The sequence below is a fragment of the Mustela lutreola genome, chromosome 2 (genome assembly GCF_030435805.1).
Source record: "Mustela lutreola isolate mMusLut2 chromosome 2, mMusLut2.pri, whole genome shotgun sequence".
Taxonomy (NCBI): Eukaryota; Metazoa; Chordata; class Mammalia; order Carnivora; family Mustelidae; genus Mustela; species Mustela lutreola.
The window spans coordinates 1,369,922-1,394,506 of record NC_081291.1 but is presented as its reverse complement, the minus strand read 5'-3'; the positions used below and the strand labels follow the sequence as shown (position 1 = coordinate 1,394,506).

General features: G+C 64.5%; 1 protein-coding gene across 7 annotated transcripts in view; it reads right to left on the bottom strand.

Annotated features, from left to right (window-relative positions):
* Positions 1–23,739, bottom strand: part of DOT1L (DOT1 like histone lysine methyltransferase) — a 57,968-nt gene extending 34,229 nt beyond the window's left edge. For 2 of the 7 annotated variants that reach the window (XM_059159331.1, XM_059159332.1), the window contains exons 1-5: positions 23,404–23,738; positions 9,737–9,780; positions 5,025–5,099; positions 1,979–2,042; positions 532–760 (exon numbers count right to left, since the gene is read on the bottom strand). In XM_059159331.1, coding sequence (XP_059015314.1) covers positions 532–760; positions 1,979–2,042; positions 5,025–5,099; positions 9,737–9,780; positions 23,404–23,484 — 493 coding nt within the window. In that variant the 5' untranslated portion in view covers positions 23,485–23,738. Of the gene's footprint in view, positions 1–531; positions 761–1,978; positions 2,043–5,024; positions 5,100–9,736; positions 9,781–23,403 lie in introns of those variants that run through there. The other 5 variants (XM_059159337.1, XM_059159336.1, XM_059159333.1 and 2 more) reach the window with 4 other exon arrangements.
* Positions 23,740–24,585: the final 846 nt, after the last annotated feature.

The following is a 24,585-nucleotide window of genomic DNA, read 5'->3' as shown; positions in this document are numbered from 1 at the left end:
CGGCCGACCCAGAGGAGGACTGTGCACGGGGTTCCCACGCAGGCTGACAGCCACCCCCTCGCCAGCCCTGTCACCGAACACGTCCGATCTGGATTCAGCCAACCCAAGGTGTGCGCTCGTCCCGCTCTGCCCACGGCTCTTCACGTGGACGCCTGCTAGGCCACGCGGAGGACAGGCCCCTGCCCTCAGGACCATCCATGCTGGTGCCAGGGGCCCCCGACGCACAAAAGAGGCGGGGGCTAGTGAGAGCTGGGGCGTGTGGGGAAGAGATGAGGGCACACAGCCACATGGGGGGCTGGTCTGCGGTGGTCACTGGGGTCCCCTCTGGACAGGTCCCAAGAACAGGTCCCCCAGGGCAAGGAGGGGTGAGGGAGAGGGAGGGCCCTTGGGAGCGCGGCGACCCGGCCTCTCCTCGGTGCAGAACACCGGCCGGCCGCAGAGAAGGGCGGCCCCCCACAAGGGGCTGCGGGTGACCGGGTGCTCCATCTCCGGGGACCAGGGAGGCTGGCGGCGCGACGAGCCCCCACTCACCACTGCCCAGGTCCACAAACAGGTCGTCCTCGGTCATCTTGATCTCGTCGATCATCTGAGCGACCAAGTCAAAGGACGTCTCCCCGTACACCTCCGGGGAGAAGGGCTCGTAGTTGTTGAGCTTCTCGGGGTCCGTCACCGAGTGGTTGTAGACCTGCTGCAGGATGTGCCGCAGGAGCCCGTTGGACGGCCGCGTGTTCAGCTTCATGGGCTGCGTGGTCCCCTTCCACTAGGACGGCACAGAAAGCCCCACGTGCGTGACATGGGGCATCCCGGCCCCAGCCCCGCCGCCTCCCCAGACAGCAGAGGTCGTCGGCCTCAGAGCTGTACCTTCACCTGAAAGCCCATCTGGGAAAGGAAATGGTCACGGAAAGAGCCAGCGCCTGGCAGGTCCACGTCAGGAGCCTCAGGGGCCAGAACTGGGCCTGCACCTGTGCAGCTCCCGAGGGCCCGAGGAGAGAGTCCTCAGGCTCCCAGCCCCGGGAACCACTGAGCCCTGACCCCGCACGGTCCACTCCCTTGGGCTACCTGTGGCCCGTGACTGCGGAACCGACCGCTCCTGAGGGCCTTCCCAATCTGGGGCCAAGCCACTGCCATGCAGCCCACGAGAGGCCACACGCCCGCCATGAGTGGCCCAGGTCAGCCCCGAGCCTCAGGCCCCACCTCCTGCCCAGGACAAAACTGAGGGGAGAGCTCTGGACTGAGGCAGTGGGAGGGCGCCCACATGGCTGACACAAAACTTCTCCGAACCCCGGTCCTTACAAGGAGCCTGGGACATACTCGTGAGATCCAGCAGTCCCCTCCCCTCCCGGCAGCAACCGTGAGGGGGTCGGCAGCCCAGAGCCCCCGCCAGTCCACGCCAGGCCCTCAGAGCTGCAGGCCCGACAGCCCACCACAGCCTCCCCGACCGCAAGGCTCCTGCACGAGAACCCGCACCCCACCAGGAGCCCACGCTGCCTAGACAGCGAGCGGCCACAGACACGGGGGAATGCACTTTCCAGAACCGCTCTGGCAGCCTGGCCTGGCCCCACTGTGTTCTTCGCCAGGCAAGGGCTCTGCAGGCCGCAGCACGGAGGCACGGGGCGGTGAGGACAGAGCCCCAGGCCTCTCCATAGTCGGAATATCCCAGAGGGCCGGCAGGAACGCACTCAGGACACAGCCGGCTGAGGGTGCCCGTGGGGCCAGGGCGCCGAGAAGGTCTGTCCGCTCGGAGACCCAGCGGGGAGCACCAGCATGCGGGGGGGCGGGGCTGAGGAGGCACCGACCCCCAGCCCAGTCCCAGCAAAGGCCGGCCCACGCCGCACCCCTGCACTCCAGGGCGGTCTGCAGGGGTCTGCAAGGCGAGTGTGATGACCACCCAGGAAATGGGAGGGGCAGTGGGTGGAAACCCCCTCCCCCCGGGGCCCCGGGGAGCAGATGCACGTGAGGGAGCGCAGAGGCCACCTACCAGCTGGTGGATGCTGTCGATGGCGCGGTTGTACTTGTCACAGAGCCTCTGCATGCTTTCGAAGCTGAAAGACAAGGGCAAGAGGTCGGTTGCTGTGGAGCCCAGCACACGCCACAGGGGCCTGGCGGGGCTCTCGGGAGAGATGGCTTCTGGACAGGCGGCGCCAGCCGTCCCCTGAGGAGGCGCAGTTACAGGACACCAAGGAGAACCACGTGTGGCCAACAAGGCTGGGCCCAGGGTGGCACTGAGGTGGTCTTTGGCTACGGGCAGCCTCCGGAGGTCAGGGCTCACAGGTCAAAGCCGAGGTCAACGGTGTGCCTGGCCGGTGTTAGGAGAGAGAAGGGGCTGTGCGCAGCCTCTGTAAAGCCCCGGAGCTGGGAGCTGGCCGGACGCACACCCCACCTGCTCCCCAAGCTGGGCCCGCTGCCCCAGGGCCGCGCACACGGGCCTTACTTCCTTCCCGGGCTATAGGGAGCCTCCACCTCAGCCCCGACTTGATGGGCACGGAGGGCACCCGGGGCAGAAGGGCCCCCTGGCTCTCCCAGCAGAAGAGGATCCCAACACCTTTTTTTTTTTTTTTTTAAAGATTTATTTATTTATTTATTTGAGAGAGGCCGTGAGAGAGAGCACGAGAAGCGGGAAGGTCAGAGGGAGAAGCAGACTCCCCATGGAGTTGGGAGCCCGATGCGGGACTCGATCCCGGGACTCCGGGAACGTGACCCAAGCCGAAGGCGGTTGCTTAACCAACTGAGCCACCCAGGCGCCCCCCAACACTTTCAAAGATGGAAGCAGCACCCATGAGGTGCCTACCGAGTGCCTGCCTGGGTTGTTCAACGAGACTGCACCCTCCCGAGCCCCGTGCTCACTCCAGGTAGGACTCTCAATGATTCCCTGACCCGGGAGGGCCCCCCAGGACTGACTGCCTCCAGGGGCCACAGTACAATGTCTGGGGACATCCTGGCATTCGAAGGGGCGAGTCCAGGGATGCTACCCGGACGCTCCGCAGAGAACGGCCCGACGGAGGCAGTGCGGGGGGCAGGGGGCTCCCGCGGCTGTGCTGCACTGGAGGGGGCGTCAGTCGGGGGCTCCATCCGTAACACCCGCGCACACACACAGCAGCAAGGAGCCTTCCTCCCTGAGCCGGACACCAGGAGCCTGGGAGAGGTCCTTCCGCACACAGGCCACGACCAAGCCGTGTGCACCCCACGCCGCCCGCCCCACGGCCCCCCACATCCTCGCGGACTGTCAGATTCACCCCGAGAGCTCGCACACACCCTTCCTTTAGGACAGAAATGAAACAATTCAACGAAGCTGGTTCCCTGACAGCAAGGCCGAGGTCCTCCGTAGGACAGCCACAGTGGACAAGCGAGAGAAACGGAGAACAAGCGGGAAGACCAGGCCCTACCCAGGCCTGAGGCGTCCTCAGGAAGGACAGTGACCAAGCCGCCCCCAGGCTAATGTGGAGAACTCAGGAGCCCAAGAGCAACAATAGGCTCTGCCCCTCTTCGGAGCAACAGGCCACGGCCACAGGCCACGGCCACCGGACAGACACTCTACCCCCTCCCCCACTAAGTGCTGGGCCAGGTGGGGTCACAGGGAACCAGGGCCAGCAGTCCCCAGCCCCAGCGTCTGAGCGACACTCCTTCACCCTCCTAATTGGCAAAATGAAAGATCCGAGACCTCTGGCTCCTAGTTTCTCATGCTGCCCTCATAGGAAAACCCAGGCACCCCTTTGTGATTTTACTTCCTGGGGTTTGCCTGCCCCTCAACAGCTGTGAGACCCCAGGTCCAGCCGGCCCCGGAGGAGGCCCGTCCCTGGGACGGTGCACAGGCACCCGGCTGCCACCTTGCTTGGGAGAGAAACGAGGGTCCCCCACCGCGAGCCTGACCCTGCAGCCATACCAGCCCCTCAGCCTGGCCCCCCACAGCCATGCCCGGGCTTTCCTGAGCCGTCTGAGTACGACGGGGAAGGGCCTCCAACAGCCCCTGCAAACATCTTGCAGCAACCCTGCCCTGAGAAGCACGGGCTGCTCTGGGCCCGCACGGAGCACTCCACCCGCCACGGAGGGCGAGCTCCCCTGGCCAACCCGCGCACGACCACAGCTTGCCCCTACCCCCCCATCCCCACCCCCACCCCGCCACCTGCGAAACGCACCCTGGGGGCAAGAGAGCCGCGCCCCAGCCCTCTGTGTGGGCCCTCGCTGCCCACCGCTCGCACACCACCGGAGCCCACGGGGCCACCCGGCTCCCCAGGGGCTGGGCTGCTGTGGAGGGAGGAGCGCGTGCGAACCGTGCGCGAACGGTTAGATGCAGAACGAGGCAGGAGGCCAGGCGAAAGGGATCAGGGCTGACGAGCAGACCAAGAAGCCTTCAAACAGAGGTGAGACCGGGTCACCACCACCTGGGTGCCGGGGCCTGTGAGGGGCCGGGGGCTCCTCCAGACTGGGCTCCTGATCGAGAGCAAGCCAGCAAAGCCCCAGAAGACACGCTCCTTCCGGGAAGACTGCGGAGCCGGTCTACGCCTGCCGAGAGCTACCACGGCGGGAGAGGGAATGCCCGCCCGCCTTCTCCGAGAGAAACAAAACTCCAGGCCGGCATTCCAGACGCGGCCTCCCCTTCCCCGCCCACCCGGCTGCGCTCCGAGATCCAGGACGCGCCTGCAGAAAACCACGAGAAGGGGCCACAGAGGCTGGAGGGGCAGTGAGGACCGAGCCCCCGAGACTCGGACGGGCCCCGCGAGGCCCGGCAGAGGCACCGTCCCCGGGACCGGAGCGCTGGCCGCTGGCGGGCGGCCACAGGGAGAGCAGCCCCGGGCGGCCGGTGGGGCTGACTTCACACACACCGGGCGCCGTTTCCACAATGTGGCATTTCCAATCACGTCCCTGCTCGGACAGCCTCTGCCAGTACTTCATCAACGTTTCCTACCGAAATAACTCCACGGGACGACAGCCAACTCTAAAGGAAACTGCCGGCCAGCTCGCACCGTCGAAGAAGAGCCGGCCGGAGGCTGCGGCCCCAGCCGGTGCGGAGAGGCGGCTGGGCTCACCTTTTGGTGTCGTAGTCGATGAGAACGTAATTCTCCATAGCAAGCTTGAGGTCCGGGATCTCCTCACAGACCCACCTGAAACACAAGAGCGGAGCCAACAGTGACGACTGGTCTCGTGCTCTACTTTCCACTCTCGACTCCCAAACATTTTAAAAAAAAAAAAAAAACCTCATTATTCAACTCAATGAGCACAAGAGAAGAGGGAGGCATCGCTTGGGAACAGGCCGTGTGAAGCCGCGCGGTCGGCTCCTGGGGCCAACGGGCCACCCGGGACGAGCCAGGGAGCAGGCAGAGCCTGGAATGCGCCGTGTGCCCGGGGCTGGCGGCCAGCGCCGCTGCACGAGCTCCCCGCGCCCCGGACAAGCGGGCCGCTGCACAGGCGCACGGCGAGAAGCGGACGAGGGGAGCGGACAGAGCAGAGGGACAGAGACACATGCCAGCCCGTCCCGGGGCCTAACCCTCGCTGGATCCTGACCCCACCTTGACAAAAAGCCCGAGAAAGGAGTCAACGCTCCACAGGTTCAAGAGAACCCCGGGGATGTCATGGAAGGTGCCCGGCCGAGAGATCTGACAACTTAGACAAAATGAGCGACTTCCTGGAAAAACACAAACACGCGAAACCGACCCCGGGAGAGACGGGACGTCTCTTGCTGAAGACCGCGACCCCCTGATCAAGCGCATCCCGCCAGGAGAGCCGTGTCCGGCTGGCCTCGCCGGGGAGTCCTGCCGCACATTCAGGAAGCAGGACAGTGACGTGTTCAGTCGCACGAGGCCGGCATTACCCTGATGCCGAAACCAGAGGGAGACAAAGCCTCGGAAAGACAAAGTCGGCGTAGTACAGGCAATCTACCCACCGACACCCCCCACGAGCACCGACACGACAACCCCCTAAAAGCACGCGTGAACCGAAGCCCGCACGCGCTCACCATGCGGAGTTTACCGCAGCAACGATCCACCGTCCTCCGCCTCGTCAACAGAAAGTTACACAATCGCCTCAGCAGACAGAAAACGCCCAAGCCAAACCCAAGCCCCACGCAGGGTAAAAACCCCGAGGAATCAAGAGGTGGAAAGAAGCATGGGGGGGGGGCACCGCCGCATGCCCGCTGTCTCTGCTCTGCCAGTGGGCCCCCCGCAGCTCCAATCGGTGGGGACGGGAGGTCCTGTCCCTGTGTCCTCGAACCCTGCTTCCCTCGCTCTCTCTCTGCCTGCCTCTCTGCCTACTTGTGATCTCTGTCTGTCAAATAAATACATAAAATCTTTTTTAAAAAAGATTTATTTACTTGAGAGAGAAAGTAGCATGTGCGTGCAGGGCTGGGGCAGGGGAAGAGGGAGAGAGAGAATCCTAAGCAGAGTCCCTGCCCCGTACGGAGCCCAACGTGGGGCACAACCTCACGACCCTGAGATCATGACCTGAGCCCAAACTAAGAGTTGGATGCTTACCTGACTCAGTCACTCGGGCGCCCCTTTAGTGAAAATTTTAATGAAAAATTTGTAAGACCTCTATATTGGAAACTGTAAAACACTGCTGAGAAAACCTGAAAACGAAAGAAACCAAAGGCAACTATGTTCACAGGACAGAACACTCAAACAGCCCTTTCCCCGGACCGAGCTGCCACCTCGAAGCGACCCTAGAACGCGCCCAGGAGGCCCTCGGAGAACCGGACTCGCTGACTCTGAGACCGGCGCGCGAAGACGGAGCACGCAGCCTCTGTAAGCTTCACAGCGAGCACCGCCAGAAGAGCTGACGGCCTCATCCTGAGACCCACCACAGGTCTACAGTAACCAGAACTGGTGCTGGCGCAGGGACGGACAGACACGCTGACCCAGCGCACAGGACAGAGGCCGGTGGACGTTTACACGGCTTTCGGATAAAAGCACCGAGACAACGTGCTGGGAAACAGTCTTTTTAATTAATCTCGACCCCACAAATATAAACCCCAGCTGACACACGGGAACATCTGCCCACCGCTGATCTTAACCCTAACACAAAGGCTGAAACCACGGAGCTTCTCGAAGAAAACAAAAGAGAACACCTTTGTGACTCGGGCAGGCAAAGATTTCGCGGACGTGACCCAGAGGCGTAACCGCCGAAACGGATGGAGACACTCCAGACGTCCAGTCCTGAAGGTGCGGCGCGTCCCACGCGTCCCATGGGCGCTCGCGGCTGGAACACGTCAGGAATTCTCACAGCTCCGCGAGGAGAAGACCGCTCCGTGCCGACAAACAGCACGAACTCCTCTCCGCTAGAAGAAACCAGAGCCGCTGAGCTGTGGCCGACTCGCAGGTCGGGAACACGGGAACTTCAAGGTGACGTGGAGCACCGCGGTTCTGGAACATACGGGCCTGCTCAAGAAGGGGGGGGCACGCCGAAGGGACGGGGCGCGCACAGAGAGCCCCGAAGAGCCAGCACAGGAAGAGCGGGCGTGCCGCGGCGCAGTGGTGGGTCACAGCTCGCGGAGCCAGGAAGCGCGTGGGAGCGCACAGCTCTCCGGAGAAGAGCGCCGGCCGAGAACCTCCCTTCGAGAACACAGCAGTAAGCAGTCATGGCAGTGAGACCCACCTCTGGGCGCCAAAACCAGGGGGTGAAAGTCCAAGGAGAAATGGGATACTTGCAAGGTCTCCAGGGATCTCCCCCAAGATACGTATTAATTAAAAGGGGGAAAGAGTGCCTATACCTCAGAGAAACGTGATGGACCGGGGGCAAGGTTAATGTCCCCACAGTAAGAGAAAACGATGGGCTGTGTGCCTCCTGCTGCCTCGAGAGCCCAGACACCTCCGTCAGACGCCGTGTGGGCACCGAGTCCTGACACTCAGGAGTAGACCACAGACACTACGCTACTTCATCCATAAGTACTTCAGCTTCCGCCTGTGAGAGTTACCACTTCTTTTAACACAACTACAAGGCAAGGTCACACGTAGGACAGACATCAGGGACGGCAGGGAATTTCCCCAAACTCGCACAGGGCATCTGCGAAAACCCTAGAGCTTTTACCACGTCTACGCAAAATTGTACTGAAGGTCCCAGCCCATTCGATAAGGGCAAGAAGAACTAAGACCCTGAAGACCGGAAGAAGAAATGACTGTCCCTAGTCACAGACGATGTACTAATTTCTACGAGTCCTAAGAAACCTACAAATCACGTACTAGAATCAATAACTTTAGCAAGAGGTCATGGTTAATACGCGAAAGTCAACCCCATTCTTATTTATAAGGCAACCGGAAAGTAAAACTTGGCACAGAATCCTAGCTACAGGCCTGCCAAAAGCTCAACTCTCTGAGAATGAATCCAACCAACGGGTCCAAGACCCCCTCCCCAAGACGACAGAGCGCCACTGAGGGAAGTGTGGAAAGACCTGAGCGAGCTCAAAGACACATGCCATGTTCATGGACTGAAAGACCCAGTACAGGAAGCCTCAACGGCAAATCTCTCCGAGTGACCTACTGGCTCAGTGCGGTTCCTAACAAAATCATGCAAAAAACCGACAAGCTAATTCCAAAATTTACATGGAAATGCACAGGAGGTAGAATAACCAACGCAACATTTTTTATTTATTTTTTTTAAGAAGGTGACATGGTTTGGAGGCCCGGGATGTGAGGATCAGGCCCGCAGAGAAGCAGCCCTGGGCAGCCCCCAGAGAGGACGAGACCACGGCAAAGGGCTGGCTCGGCAGCCGGGCAGGACGCCAACCCCCAGCTGCACAGGGACAAGTGGCCCGCGCCGCACGTGAGAAACCGACGCAGAGGCCCTGGCAACCGGCTAACACTACTGGCTGCTTTCGGGCCCGCACTACAACACCTGCGCACATCAGTTCACTTAAATTTGAAAACAGTCTCGCAAGCAGGCATCGGTGGGCCCCCAAGCCAATCAGACAGGCTCGGACAGCGAGAGCGTCCCGGGCGCGTGGCCCCGCTACCACGTGGCAGGAGAGGGACTCCCATCACAGCCGGCCCTCCCGTCCTGGCTATTTCACGGGGCACCACCCGCCTAGCCCTGCCTCCGGCCACGGCAGCTTCCTGCAGGCATCACAGCGGGGGCCCGAGGTGGTGGCCACACGGTTAAGGATTCTGAGGAACGACACAGCGACAGACTCCACAGCCACGCAGACACACGAGGACAACAGGGTCCCTGACCACAGACTGTAAAGCCAGAAGCAGGTACAGAACTGCCCCCAGCGGCCATGGCCGGCCCTCTGCGGTTCCTTCCAGACCCCAGGCCAGCACGGGAGAGAGCCCACTAGAAACAGAAGGGCGGACAGCCTTCCTGTGGGTTCCGTCAAGGTCCCCCGCCAGGGGTCGGGGGGCCGGCACTTCTCTGCACAGCCCGGGACCACGCTGGTGAGAGGCTGACCGGGGCACTGGGAGAAGGAGCAGCCCACGGGAGGCTGAGTCAGCACCCGGTCCCGGCGGAGGAGACGGAAGCAAGGTGGGGAGTGGAGGTGGGGGCGCCGTCTGTACCCCGCCAGCTCGGCAGCCCCTCAGAGCAGAGCCAAGGCTCAGAGAAGCACAGAGACCTGATCGGGGCCACACGCAGATGGCCCGGACTCCTCTGACCGGTCACTGCTTCCCAAGTCGGCCGGCTGCTCACCGCGAGGAGCCATGCAGGGCGCAGCGGGCTCAGAGGGCGGGCCGCAAGCCGAGAGCCCAGGTGGGGGGCTGGCGCGGGGGTGCCCACCCCGTGAGACCCCGCCCGCCCCGGCAGGCGCCACACTCACCGGATGGTCTCGATGATTTCGTGAGCAGCATCGTGGTGTTTGTCCTGAAAGACAAAGGGACAGTGTTCACACCCTCGGGTGATGCAAGGGGCAGGGACCGGGGCGGCCTACCAGATGGCCCTGGCCTGGGCCCGGAGGTGCTGCTCCGGGACCCCTGCCCAGGCTGGACGTGCCGCCCTTGGGAAGACCTGCTCCTGCAACACTCCCCCCCCACCAGCAGGCAGCGGGGGCAGGGTCTGGGATGGAGTCTCCGCCCTGACCCTCCCCTCCCACCCCGCCCCCATCCTTCGGCTGACTCCTCACCCCACCCCCCAGGTGCTGCTGTAGCCCGGGAGCCACAGGCCTGGTTCTGACTTACAGAACCTCTCCAGGCCTCTGCTTTCCCGTCTGTGAAACGGGGTAACACCAGTAACACAACCATGGGAAAAACCCACATGGCCGTCCTCCCGCCAGAGCACAGACACCCCGTAACCCCACAGCAGATCTCGGCGGGTCCCCACGGTGCCCACTGCACAGGGGCTCATTGCTGCTCCTTCCTCAAAGAGGGGGGCTGAGGGCTCGCTCCGGGCCTCTCACTGGGGTCTGTGCAGCCAACTGACCCCAGACCTTGCAGAGCCCAGGACCAGACACACCGAGTCCTCTTTCGGGCCCTGTCCCGATGCAAGCACGGCGTGGGCTGCCCCTCGGGGAGGCTGTGCATACACCCCGGCCGCTGGCACCACCTCACGACAGATACCTGGGGGCAAGCACCCGGGGTCAGGGTCATCACAAGTCCAAGGACCGCGTACCCTGCCCTTGCTTCTGTAGGGGCAGCCCCGTGAGGCCGGGGTTCTCACAGAACGGAGCTCTCCCGCTTCGCATGCACAACTCGGCGGCTTTTCAGCCTTCCAGAGTCACGAGAGGAACGCACTAACCCCAGAACACTCTCGTCACCCCTACGGACACCCGGCCCCACCAGCCATCGCCCCTCCTCCCCTGGCAACCGCTAGTCCACTTTCGTCTCTGTGGGCTCGCCTGTCTCTGGACATTTCATGTGAAGGGAATCACACATTGTGTGGCATTTTGTGCCAAATCTTAACTTTTTTAAGGCAAATCAAGAGGCAACTTTTCGTGTTCTCAGTAACATCCTCCAACTGACAAAGGATCAAACGACACACGTCACTAGTGATCCTGTGACGGGGACACGGCGCGGGCGGGTCGAGACGGAAGGCAGGCAGCCCCCGGGTCCCAACCGCCGGCACCGACCGCAGCACCGGCTGCCGACTCAGAAACTCGGGGTGGGGCCGCTGATGGGAACCGGCGGCCCCTGGACCTCCTGGCACAGGTCAGAAGACTACTGGGGCAGCTCTGCTGGGCACGTGAAGCCAGCTTTAGCCCAACTTCAAAAGGTCTTAAAGGAACAAGGGGGACTGGCCACAAGGGGAGCCTCCTGGCAGGCGGCGGGCACGGCAGGCCTGGCCCGGCATTACCTGCCCCCGCGTCCTGAGGAAGGAACATGGAGCCGGCGGACACCCCCGGCCTCTGACACGAGAGCCCAGGCTCTGTCGGCGAGCCACACCAGCCTGGGTCCCAAGGACGCGGGGACACACTCGAGAGCTCCGATCGCCGGGAGGGCGCACGGAGGGAGGAGCTGGGGGACCCCCACAAGGAAACCGCTCCTCCGCCCACGTCAGCCCTGTCTTCACAGCTCCCGGCGCGCCAGCACGGGGCCCCTCTCCCCCGCGCACCCCAGCAACCCCATCTGCTACCTTCAGAGCCCCCCACACTCCCCGGGGCATCTCCCTGACCTGGCCAGAGCGTTGGAAATAAGGGGGAAGCCACAGTTCCTTCTGCCAGACCACTCGCCCGAGAGCCCACACCGCGGAACACCCCGCGCCCACGTGCACTGCCGTCGGCCACGCGCCGTGACCGCAATCCTCGGGCCCGTCACCCGGCGAGCCTGTCCGCTCGGCCTTCCAGGTCCACACCTGCCACGCAGGCACCAGTGAGGCAGGAGACCTGGCAGCGACAGGGAGGCGGCAAGCGCAGAGCTCAGGAGAGCGCACGACACACGCAGGGGAGTGTGTCGCACAACCGTGGAGCCCTCCGCGGGCACGGCCAGCAGTCCATCTCGCAGATGGAGACGCTGTGCACCAATCTGCCCCAAGCGTCTCTCACGAGGCCACGGGGGCCTGAAGCAAGGCCAGGAGACACGGCAGCACCCACCGCTGCGGCAAGGAGCGGGCAGGGCAGAGGGGAGGGCAATCAGGGTGCCTGCCTGGTGGTGACGCTTTCCACAATGATCACATAAACCTCAGGGTGGGGGGGCAGAGGGCACAGGTAAGCTGCACGTCATCAGAATGAAATGGTGACGCTTCCAAGGACAGCATCACGAAAGCCGAAAGACAAACCACAGAACAAGAGGAAAATTCTGCAAGTCATTCTCGGAGGCAGCATCTGTAACCCCACAGGCACACCTCGCCAGGCCGCGCTGTGCAGACAGGGCGCTTTTCCAAGCCCAGGGCCGGTGCCCACCCGGGAGGAGCCCGTCTATCGGCACTGTGTTTCCCAAGGCGGTGGCTCCCGCGATGTCCTGCGTCCCACTCGGGACTCCTCGCGACACTTCTAACTTCACTGCGTTTGCTGCGGTGACGCTGCCTCGCTGAAAGCGAGGGGACGATGGCGTTTCCCGCAAGTGTCTTCTCTTCAAGAAGCCCGCGCTGCCTTCTTTAGCCGTCATGACGTGGCACGCTGATCAGACACGGTGCATAACCGGGAAACCACACAATCCATGTTTAACTGCGACACCTGCTTCGCCGCGGGGCCCAGGACCCGCGGGACCCCCGTGTGTGCCTGTGAGTACCCGGAACGCGAACCACTCCCGATGAAAACACAAGAAGGGCCGTAAAGCATGAACTGACACGGTCACCGCTACAAAGAAAATAGCCCTGTGGCCAGCCAGTAAGACCAGTAAGGACACGAAAAGACGCTCCTCCACGAGCCAGGAACGGACACGAGGCAAAACCACAAGGATGGCCAGAGTCCGAACGACGGACACTGGGTGTTGGGGTGGGATGAGAACCTTCAGAGCCGGCTGGTGGGCCCAGGAGTGGTGCGGCCGCTCTGGAAAGCAGTCTGGCAATTCCTCAAACGTTTAAGGGGAATTTCCCCATGGCCCAGCGATTCCGCCCGTAAGCACACACCCCAAAGAAACCTCCTACAGCCACACGAAGATCCGAAGATCCGCGCACGCGTTCACAGCAGCAGGGCTCCTCGCCGCCAAAAGCTGGAAACAGCCCCAGCATCCGCCAGCGGGCGGGCGGACGAACACAACCTGCCCCCGCACACGGAGCGGCCCCGGCCCCAGCAGGAGTGGCGCCCCCACGCGCTGTCCCGGGACGGAGCCGACCCCATGACGCGCAGGGAGGGAGCCAGACACAGAGGGCACGCGAGGTGTGAGTCCACGTGTGTGACATGCCCAGACCGGGCTCCTCCACACACGGGAAGGATGTTCGCGGGAGCCGGGGATGGGGGTGTGGGGGATGACAGCGGACGGGGACGGGGTTTCTTTGGGGAGATGGAAGGTTCTGGAATTGACAGTCGTGAGGATTGCACAGCTCTGTGAATGCGGCACACTCTCAACGCGTGAGGTACCTGGTACATGACTTTCCCTCCAACAAAGCTGCTGACGGACCTCCACACGAGCAATGACGCCCCGGAAAGCACCCCAGCCCAGGAGGGAAGCACCGAGCCGAGGAAACACTCGTCCGATGGCCTCTCCTGCTGCCGCCCCATGACCCTGCGGGGGACCCAGACTCACGGACCTTGGCAGGAGCTCACCTGACAGCTGCACTGACCGCCCTGCAGAGCCCAGCAGGCCCCACGCTGGGTCACAGGGTCTCCAGAAGAGACCGTCAGACCCACACAGCACAAGGACAAGCAGCTACAGAGGGGAAGGTCGCCAGTCTGCAACTTTCCACTAAATCTCTCCCTCTCTCACAACCTCATGAGACCCCACGCCAGGACCCCCGGCTACGTCTGCTCCGGGATTCCCAAGCACACACCACGAGATAATAAATGCTGCCACTGGGGATGAATCTGTTACGCAGCCACAGCTAACCGACACACAGTTTGTGCGAAGGCTGCCGGGCCGGCCCGGAGCACTGCCCACGAGAAAAGGTTCTGCGGCAGCGGAAGGTGACGGGATTCGGGCAACACCCTGGCCACGAGGTTGTGACTCCAGTGGGCCCAGCAGTCACGAGAGGAGAGGCACGGCCCTGCGCACGGCAGGGTGGGGGCCAACAGCAGCCCCAGGTGCCCCAGCAGGGCACGTGCACAAGCGGGGCCCCCACCCCTCCCCCTGGCCTCACAGGAACCCACACGGCCGGCCCGGCTGACTTGTCTCACACCAGATCCGCAGACCCGGAAAGGCAGAGGTGCCTGGAATGCGATCTCAGCTGGTGAGAAGATGAAATCCAGCTTTCCCAACGCTTCCAAAGCAGGAAAAGGGAAGCACGAAGGGTCTCAGAACGACCCTTCGGGGGACGGGCCAGCTGCCACCAGCGGCCCTGAGGTATGTAATTTAAGATGCTCTGATCGCCATGAATGATTCAGGACCGTCCGGGGCTGCGGCCTCTCCTTACTGCCCCACAGGCTTCCGGAGAAAGAGGCCAGAAGCCACCCGGAAAAGTCAGATTGAGCGTGGCCCCTTGGCAGTCACACTCATGAGCGCCCCCGTCTTGTGGCCCAGGAATATCCCTATCCCCCTCCTCCATCGTCGGAGCCCTGGAACCCTGGTGTCCTTACAGGGACCCCGCTGTGCACACACACAGCCCACGTGCCCAGCCTGGCGCTGGCCACAGGAGGAACGTCTGCCTGCAGAGAACCGCCTCACTCCCTCGCCACTAACGGCATCAGAGCACCCACACGGAGCCGCAGGGAGAGGCCCTTCCCCGCGGGGCCCGTTCAACGAATGCAGCTAACTGGGAAGCAGGCGCCAGGGGGCAGGCAGCACTAGGCTAGGCCCTGCACCTCGGGGACCCACGGAAACGTCCGTGACAACCACGACCTGTTCCTGCCTTACACTGCACACCACACAGGGCAGTCGTCACACCTGGAGATGACACGACACGCTGTCCCTGCCGCTACCACTCGGCGCCTCAGCCCCGGGGGCAGTGTGACTGCCTGGCACGGACGGCGCATGGGGGGCACACGCACCGAGGGACAGAGCGCCTGGGGAGCCCCAGCCGCCTCAGCAGCCCAGGCCCGGACCCTACTTGTACCCTGAGGACAAGCGTCGGAACAAGAACTCAAGGTCTGGCTCCACCACCAGCCTGTCCCTGGCAGGTGTGCAGGTCTCCCCCCAGGCCCCGGAAGCGTGGACAGGAGGGTCTTCGAGACGTCCTCCGCAAGGGCACCGCAGGCTGCCGCGCCAGACCTCCTGCACCATAAACGTCCACACGGCTGGAGGGCGCTGGGGCCAAGGGTGTACGGTGAGAGGCGGATGCAGAGCCCAGAGGAGAGCAAGAGCTGAACACAGGGGTGCGGGAGGGGGGCACCGCCGGCTCCACGGCCCTGCGAGAATGACACCAGGGAGTGCCCTCGGCTGCCCTCAGGAATCACAGCCGGAGGCCAAACCGAGCAGCACAGAGCAGCCGCACAGAGCAGGCCGCACAGAGCAGCTTCGGAATCCCCCGCAGGGCTCCTGAGCACAGGCCCCCACCCCCACCCCGCAACAGCCTCCAGTGCGGCAGCTCTGCGGGTCTGGGAACCTGCATCTCTAACAGGATCCGGGGTGAAGCGAAGGTTGCGTGCGGCCCCCAGACCCGGCCCGGAGGAACTGCCGAAGACAGGCCAGTGATGTGCAAACACAGCTCTCAGGGGCAGAGGACAAGGAATGAAGGCGGGGGGATGGGCCGGGCAGGAGGCCTGCCGTCTGCCGCCTGTGCACCTCAACAGCAGGGCTCTGACGGCAGAGATCTGGTGGGGGTGGAGAAGGACACAGTGCAAAGTCAGCAGGCGTCCAGAACACTCAGTCCGGAAGGGAGCTCTGCAGTGTGGAGAGCACAGGGCCCGGGGCCAGGCTGAGGAGCTCCAGCCTCATGCACCCGCCCCCGTGCCTGGGCACCTGGGAGCAGCGGGGTCAGGGAGCAGCGGTGAGGACAGCCGACCCACAGGACCTGAGCATCAAGAAGGAACAGGCTTTCGTGTGAAAATGAGCAAATTCACGCAGCGCGGCAGGGATCCCAGCCTGCAGAGAACCAGGCCAGCCGCATCCCCAGCCCGCCCATGTCTGCACCCCAGCAAAGGCAGAGCCGGGGGGCAGCGACGGGGACTCTGCCCCGTGGGCTCCGGGAAGGCGGCGGAAGGCACCCCGCCAACCACACCTGAGGACAGGCCGAGCCGCAGCCGAGGTGTGCGCGACAGACACAGGCCTCCCAAGGGAGCACAAACACGGAGCACGGCGCCCAGGCGGGGGGCCAGGCTCAGCCAAGCCGGCTGGGTCTGCCAAGACTCCCAGGCAGCCGCCGCGGAACACGGACACTGACACCGACAGGGAAGTGCTCGGGGGGCTGCCGCAGGGCTAGATACTGAGGCCCAGGGAGACTGTAAGGAGAGAACGTTTGGGTCGCCCCAGTCCACTCGCTGGAGCCCTGCCGCCGTGGAACGGTCTCAGGAGACGGGGCCTTTGGGAGATATTAGGGTTAGGGGCGCGGGAACCCCCGTGGGACTAGTGCCCTTGTAGGGATGAAGGGACAGAGAACTATCGGTCGCCTGCGGACACAGCGAGAAGCCGGGGCCGCCGACCAGGAAGTGGGCCCGCCCCAGGCGCCAACCCCGCCGCCCCCTGTGGTACCCCATTACCGCAGGCCAGGCAACGGCCCCCAGGGCACAGACTGTGCACGGCCAGGGTTCACAGGGTGACCCAGGAGGAACGGAGGGGACACAAAGCCGGCTGAGGAGGAGCAGGCCTCCGGCCGAAGGCAGGGAGGGGGACCCAGGTGGAAAAGCAGAAGCAGCAGCAGCACAGTCGTCGCGGACGAGATGCACTTCCGCAGCCGCCGGGGACCCTGCAGTGGCCCGGGCACTCTCCACGGCAGCTGCCCACGCCCGGCGGAAAACCAAGCACCGCTAGGAGGCCCCCGCCCCAGAGAACCCAAGTGGAGAGACGGGCCCTCGGAGCAGGGGTGAGGGCTGGGCGGGCCACAGCTCCTTGGCGGATTTAAATCCGGGTTTGCACAGCCGTTCCTCAGCCCTGGTTCTCTCCTCCACAAGGTTCTGAAAAGGAACTAGGCTCCTCGGAGGAATGGCGGGTTCCAGGGCCGAGGCACAGAAAACACAAGAGGAGCGGGGACAGCCGGGACAGCCTGGGCACCAGGTGGGAAAGGCGCGTCCCCCCCGAGAGGCACAGGCAGGCCCCAAGCCCAGGAGAAAGCCTGGAGGCACTCCCAGGGGCAGCCCCAGAAAGTGAGCGACAAAGTCCTCGCAGACGGAACCACCACCCCACGAGGCTGCACCGGCTGGAGTGAGGGGGCAGAGCAGGGCTTCGGGAGGGGAACTGCAATCCGGCGGAGGGCGATGGAGGGAAGGGGAGGTCCCCCGTGTGTAGACAAGGTCCCCCCAAGGCCCCGGACAGCATCACAGGCCCCTTCCCCTCTCTGGGTGCAGAGCAGCAACCTGACCGTGGTTAGGGGAGGGACCCAGCAGTGCCCCCCAGACCAGGGCTCGAGGTCAGCACCATCCAAAGGAAGGTGCCAGTGGCCTTGGACGTGGTGCCCAAGGAGGCCCAGCGTCCACCCTCGGAATACCTGCCTAGAGCGCAGGAGCCTCTAACCACACACTGGCGCCCCCTGCAGGGGCCCGTCTTGGGAGGGACAGCCGTCTTGGGAGGGACAGCCGCAGGTCACAGCTAGGAACAAAGGACAGCTAAACTCTAGGCCTGGCTGGACCTGAGCAGGCAGGGACCTGGGGAGGCGGGGTCCTGAGTGTCCTCAGCGCGCAGCCCGGGCTGGGGTCCCAGTACCGCGAGCAGCTGAGCAAGGGGCACAGGAACTCAGGTCCACGCACGCGCCAGGCTCTTCCATCTGAAATCCTTTCCGGGGGGCCTGCGGGGCTCAGGTGGCGAAGCGACTGCTTTCAGTTCAGGTCCTGTTCCCGGGGTCGCGTCAGGCTCCCTGCTCAGTGGGGAGTCTGCTTCTGCCACTCCTCCCCACTTGTGCTCTCTCTCAAATAAATAAAAACCTTTCCCGGTGTAAAAATGCTGCCCAGAAAGGTCAGACGCAAAAGGTCCTCCAGAGGCGGACAAACCAGAAAGGTGCTATCAGGGTCTGTGTGTGCTCCGGGTCCACGCAGGGCCCTCAGCCGGCCCCACCCCCACCCCAAGGCCTTCCCATGCACCTGCTGGAGACACTGCCGGCTGCCTTCTCACTCGGCAGGACTGCTATAAAGATCACACACTTAGGGGTGCCTGGTCAGCTCAGTGGGGACTGCATGCAACCCTTGGTCTCCGGTTGTAGCCCTACGTTGGGCCTACAGCTTACTTTAAAAAAAGGCGGGGGGGGGGATACTTCAAGTCTTCTGAATACGTTAATAATTCCATGAATTTTACAGTATCTTTCCCCCACTGAATTTTTGTATTTCTCAACTCAGAAATAAGGAAAATGTGTAATATAACACCCACAGTGAGGAATGTAACAGATTAGTCTGAAACTGTTTCAACATCTCAAAACTCAACATGGTTAATCTGCTATCTTGACAATCACCTTAAATTTCATCCAGAAGCTGCCCTTTCACAGATATCATGACACGGGCTTGTGACAAAGTAAACGCTCACTCCTAATCGCTCTGACACAGAGAGCGTCACTTCTGAGTTCATGGTTAAGCCGAGCCGGGGGAGCAAAACACCAATTCAAATATGTATAGTGACAGCACATTTTCTGGTTCAAATAAGCAAGAATCCAAAAAGACAAGCCACGTGCTCAAGTAAGTAAGGAGCAAAACACGGCCGTGAGAAGGCTGGTGCAGGACGGCACTGATCCATCCTGGGTGTCAGCCTGCACGGGAGGAAGGTCAACACGCAGGGCCCAGAGTGGGCAGGAAGAGTCTGGGAGCTCCCCCGAGGCAGAGGGCAGCTCCTGATGGTGCTCTGGGAGGTGAACAAGGGGTCAGGTCTGCGGTTCACACTGAGCTCTCAGGAGAGACTGCAGAGCAGGGCAGGGCCAGAGGCCAGGGACATGGGTCAGGCTGCCACGAGCCTGGGCAGGCCGAGGGCGCTCCCGCGCAAACCCAGCTAACCACCTCGCAGCATTAAACCACGTGTGGGGCCTGCACCCGAGGCCGTGCAGTCTGCAAGGAGCGAGACTCGGGCCAGGTCTCGTCATGTCTGTGCGGGGCTCCCTCCTCTGCATGCCGGACCCCGTGGGGACATGTGCTGGTCCTCCTGCCAGACCTCTGCTTGCAACTGGCAGAGTCTTCAGACAGCGCGCACCACACAGAGACAGACACGCAGGGGCCACGACCTCCCAGCTCCTAGCCCTGGTGTCCAGGCAGCAACGGGCACCCCCGGGACTCTGGGCCTGCTGTCTGCAGTAGGGGGCAGCACAGGGAGAAAGGGGGACTTAAAGACCCACACAGCGACTGCGGTCCCACTGGGGGCTCACGTCGATTCTTGGTGATCATTTGCCAGTGGCCACACCGCAGGCCTGGCGCGCTGCTGGGATGGCGTTGCCTGGGGCTCCCCTGCCCTGGAGGGTTGGGGGCTGCGGTTCTGGCGGGCTCTGTCCTCTGAGCAGCCCCGTCTGAGCTGGCGCTGGGCAGTGTGGCCCCTGGAGGGGTGCGGCGGAGGTGGTGGCAGGAGCCAAGCCCTCCTTCCTGGTGAGTCACTGCTAGCTGGCTGGCGTCACAGAGCCGAGACATTCCCTGCGAGCCAGCATGCGTCACAGGTGAGCGGCTGGGGGTGGGGGTGGCGGGGAGGGTGGTTCTCCGAGCAACGGCGGCTGCCCTCACTCTCACCCCTTCGCGGTGGGACAGTATTTCGGGGGCCATGTAAGTTCAGTCTTTAAAACTTGCAAATCCCACGAGCAGGGACGGGGGACCTGACTTTCTCCGCAGCTCCCAGGAGTGCATTTGCTGTTCCCATGGAAACCATACTTCCTCACAGGGCAGTGACTTGTTCCCTGTCCTTCAGCCCCAGCAGGTGGCCCCAGTGTGTCTCCCACATGCAGAAGGTGGGCAGCCCACAGGTCCCCATATTCAAAAGACGACCCCAAAATGCCTTGTAGCTTGACTGCACCAATGCCAACGATAGACTCGTGGCTCTCCGGGAGAAGCTGGATAAGAGAACAGGATCTCTTCTCGTCTAAGATTTACTTGAGAGAGACAGCGCGGGCCAGAGGGAGAGCAGCAGACCCCTGCGGAGCACAGAGCCCAGCTCTGGGGCTCAATCTCACCACCGTGAGATCATGACCTGAGCCGAAACCAGGTTAGGCACTTCGACGGAGCCAACTAGGCGCCCCCGTTACTTCTTATGGGTTTGAGAGAATCTGCGATTATCTCAATATTAACAGTTTAAGAAAAAAAGGCAGAGCTCCCAGGGGGAGACTAGACGGGCCGACCCCCAGCAGCCTACCACGGCCTCCCTAGAGAACATCCCAAGTTCCTGCTCCCTCTGTGCCCTACGCATCCGAGACAGAGCCTAGCAGGCACGTAGGTCCTAGAGACCAGACTAGGAAAACTAACAGCCACACACGACGGACAGGCTTTTCTGAGCGTCCCTCTCCCCTTCCCAGTGGCTGCTGCGCTGGAGCAGCTGTCTGGGGTTAATCTGCCTGCCACCTGAGTGCGATGACACAGAAGGCTCACGGGAGACCAGGTCACCATCAGAAAATACTTTCTGAGTCACAGGGAGGGATGGCTCACTCTGCCCACCCACTCATCCCCCTGCATAAAGGGCATGACTGCTCAGAGGGCATTCATGGGAGAATCGTGGGCTCCCTGGAGGAAGCTGGAGGCGGGGACAGTCTCGCTGGGGCTGCTCCCCCGCCCACAGGCTTAATAAGTCACGGAGGGGATGAACCACTCCACCCCCTCGCAGTTTCTTGCCCTGCCGCCTGGCAGCCAAAAATACCACGCCCTCCCTTCCAGCTGGGACCCGGTTTTCCCAGTAAGACATGAGCCACCTTGAACAGCGGGTGGGTGTCCGAGAACGCCAAGTCAGGAAAGGAACAAAACTCAGCCTGCCCCTCCCCCCACCTTCCCTCCGATTTGTCAATTTCCCAAAAAGCCTGTTTCTGAGGGGGACATTTCCCAGAGCGGGTGGCTGTGGCTGTTGGCACTTCCTCCTCCAGATGCCCCCTCTCCAAGAAGCCACCCACATGTCCCCCAGGGCAAAAGCAGCAGCCCCGCCCTCCAGGAGCACCTCAGCCCGCAGCTATCCACGCAGCTATCCACGCCACACATCACCGCGGAACCTGTGGGTTTACAGAGCCCCTACCTCCCTCGCTCACACATCCCGAGAACGCGAACCGTCCACCAGCCTCCGCGCCCCCAGGGACGCGGGAAGCACCCAGGACGTGCCGGCAGAATGAATGGGTCCTTGAACAAACAGGCCCAGTCATCTCACACACGCCGTCGAGGGACAGTCCGACCTTCTCGAAAGCTGACTTATGAAGTCATCCGTTTTCTCAACAACCACCACCGAGTCACCACAAACTACGACCTCTTCCCAGAGCGCCACCCGGGTTCCCACCAGAAAGCCGGCCCCGTCAGCAGCGTTAGGGAAAGTGAACAGACCTCAGGACAGAGCTGTACCAGGAGTGCGGCCTCCCGCGCGGCTGGCTGAGGACCACGCGGGGCCGCCTGCCCCCTGGCCGGGCAGTGGGACAACCACACAGGAGAGGACCTGCTGACATCAGGCAGAGCGCCCCGCCAGGCAGGCAGCACGGCCCCATTCTCCTGCCAAGGGAGGTCCCGGCCAGAGGGAAAGACACTCCACAGTTCAGAACCAGTAACTGGTTGGAAGCCAGGTCCCACCACGCCCCCACGGAAGGCCCTGTTTACCCCGGTACCACTTGCCGAGGGCCCTGCTCCACCCGATAGGACATTGGGGACGGGCTGCTGCGGCTGTCTCTGCGTGTCCAGGACCCAGACAGCGGGTCACAGTGCACCTCCTCACTCTTCTGGTGCCCAGCAGTGCCACGCTGGGAGACACGCAAGTGCCACACACACGGGCATAGGCCCCACCGTCCTGCACGGACGAGTCCCAAGGTGAGAAGTCAAGCTGCCTAGGAAGCTGCCCCCCAGGCTCAGAGCGGCTTTATTCCTAACCACGTCCCCGCCCCCACCCAAGGCCATCGGGGGCCAGATGAACAGGGCAATGACCAGCTGCAGCAGGACGCGCCACGGACAGCGACTTCTGATACCCACAGCCACTCGGGTCTCAGCAAGTCCTCGCGGGGTCAGAAAGCTGCCCGCTGTCCATTCCATCTTCCTGACTTTCAGGAAAAGGCAGGCCTGGAGGGGCGGGGAGGCCAGAGCCGCGCCGGTGGAAGGGCGCTGGGAGGGCTGACAGCGGCCTGATCGGAGGGACGGGTCAGCGCTCCCGCAGCTGCACCGCGCCGCCAACAGTGAGGCTGCGCGCGCCAGCGAAGGAGGAGAACTAACTCCATTTTCCAGAAGGCTCTGGCCAGCCGGCGGGTGCACGCGGGGCGCTGTCACAGGGTGGGGACAGGCGGGGGCCGGGAACGGTTGGAGTTCTGAAGGTTCTCCCCGCTTTCGTCACCTCGGACGTCGGTCCCCCGCCCTGCCCCCTGCCCTGGCGGCCGGACACACACACGCCCCGCGCTGCCAGCCGGAAAAGCCGGGGCCCGGGCTCGACCTCGCCTCCGGCCGCAGGATGAGCAAAAATAGCAAGCTCCGGCGCGCGCGGCGGGCTGGAAACCGCGGAGAAGCCGGGGCCGGCGGCCAACACCCGCTCCCGGGCGGTCGCCGCGCCCCGACCTCGACCCCGCCCCCGGCCGCGACGTTTCCAAAAACTGACACACACGGAGCGCGCGTGAGGGGCGGGGCGCGCGGGCTTCCCCGCCGGGTCCCCCCGAGGGCCCCGTCCCCCCCGCCGGGCGTGCGCGCCGAAGGGCGCCCCGAAGACGCCCGCCCACGGCGCCCGCCGCGCTCCCGCCGCGCTCCCGCTCCCGCTCCCGCTCCCGCTCCCGCTCCCGACGGCAGCCTGCCCGGCCCGAGCGGCCCCGGGGTCGCGGACACCCGCGCCGCGCCGCCCACCCGCGCCCCCGCAGCACCCCGGGGCCGCCCCGGTAAATTTCCGCGCGGCCCGTCATCCTCCGAGGGGGTCCCCGGGGCCCTCCCCGGGTCTGGCCGGCCGCCCGCCCGCGACAGCGCGGGGACGCCGAGCGGCGCGGCCACTGCGGGACGGAGCCCGCTGACAGCGCCCGACCCAACCGACCCCGCGCGGGGCGCGCCGACTGTCAGCGCCCCCGCCCCGCGGCCCCCGGCCCCGCGCCCGGCCCGGCCACGGCAGCGCTGCAAACGGCCGCGGGCAGCGCCGTCCAGCCGCAGGACGGCCGGAGGGGGCTTCCCGGGACCCCGGCGGCACCGTCCGCGGGCGGGCGGGCGCGGGACTCGGGCCGAGGGACGGGGCGCGGCGGGGCGCGGCGGGGCGCGGGGGCGGCACTCACGTAGACCGGCAGCGGCCACGGGTAGACGGCGGGCTCGGCCCCCACGGGCGACTTGAGCCTCAGCTCCAGCTTCTCCCCCATGTCGGCGCGCGCGGCCGCCGCACCATGCTAGTCGGGCGGTTGGGGGAGGGGCGCGGCGCCGCCGGCGGGGGCGGGGCGGCGGGCGGAGGAGGGCGGGCGGAGGGCGGGAGGCTGAGGGGAGGGGGTGGGCCCGGCCTGGGCCTCGGCCGCCGCCGCCGCCGCCGCCGCCGCCGCCGCCGCCGCCGCCGCGGCGCTCCCGTCCGGCCCCCGGCTCCGCTTTGTGGTCACAGGCCCCGGGCCTGCAGCGCCGCCGCCATCTTGGGCCGGCGTGAGGCGAGCACAATGAGCCGGGGCCGGGCCGAACCATTCGTCGCGCGCGCGCGGGGGGGGCCGGCGCGAGGAGGCGGCGCGCGCCCGCTGCCCCGCCCGCCGCGCCGCGCGCCGCCCCCCCGCCGCCCCGCCCCGTGGGCTCGCCCGCACGCACGCACGCACGCACGCACGTCCTCGGCTGCCCTCGGCCGCCGCCGCCGCCGCCGCCGGCTGCGGGGACCCGGGGAGACCCCGCGGGTCCGGGATGACAGGTTCGAGCCCCGCCCCCGGAGCGCCGGGGCGCGTCTTCCGCACGCCCCGTCCCGCCGTCGCGCCTCGTGAAATAGGACGCCGGGCGTCGGGGCGGCCCGCGCTCCCGCTCCCAGCGCGCGCCGCGCCGGCCGAGAGCGTCTGCTGGGCGCGGGGAGGCCGAGAGGGTGCCGAGGGCCGCTGTCCCGGAGGGCGTGTAGGCCTCGCTCCGGCGGCCGGGGGCCGGCGTTCCCGCGAGATCGCGGTCGAATCCTGGACGTGAGGCTGAGGACGCTGTCGCCGGCGGGCTGTGGGTGGGCCTCGTCCAATCAGGGGACGGTCTTACGAGGGCAGAATCGGTTCCCTCCAGGGAGGGACCTCGGGCTGCACCAGCGGCTCTTCCTGGGGTCCCGCCTGGAGATGTCCGACCGGACGGCCACGCTCCCCTGGCCCGGGCCCTGCGGCGAAAGTGCGCCGCAGCCGTACCGTGTCTACACAGCGCCGCGTGTGCGTCCGCGTGTGCGCGGCGTCTCTGCACGCGCGTCGGCTCACAGGTGTTCTGCCCATGGGGCTGTGGCACGGGGGCCCGTGTGCGTGTGGACA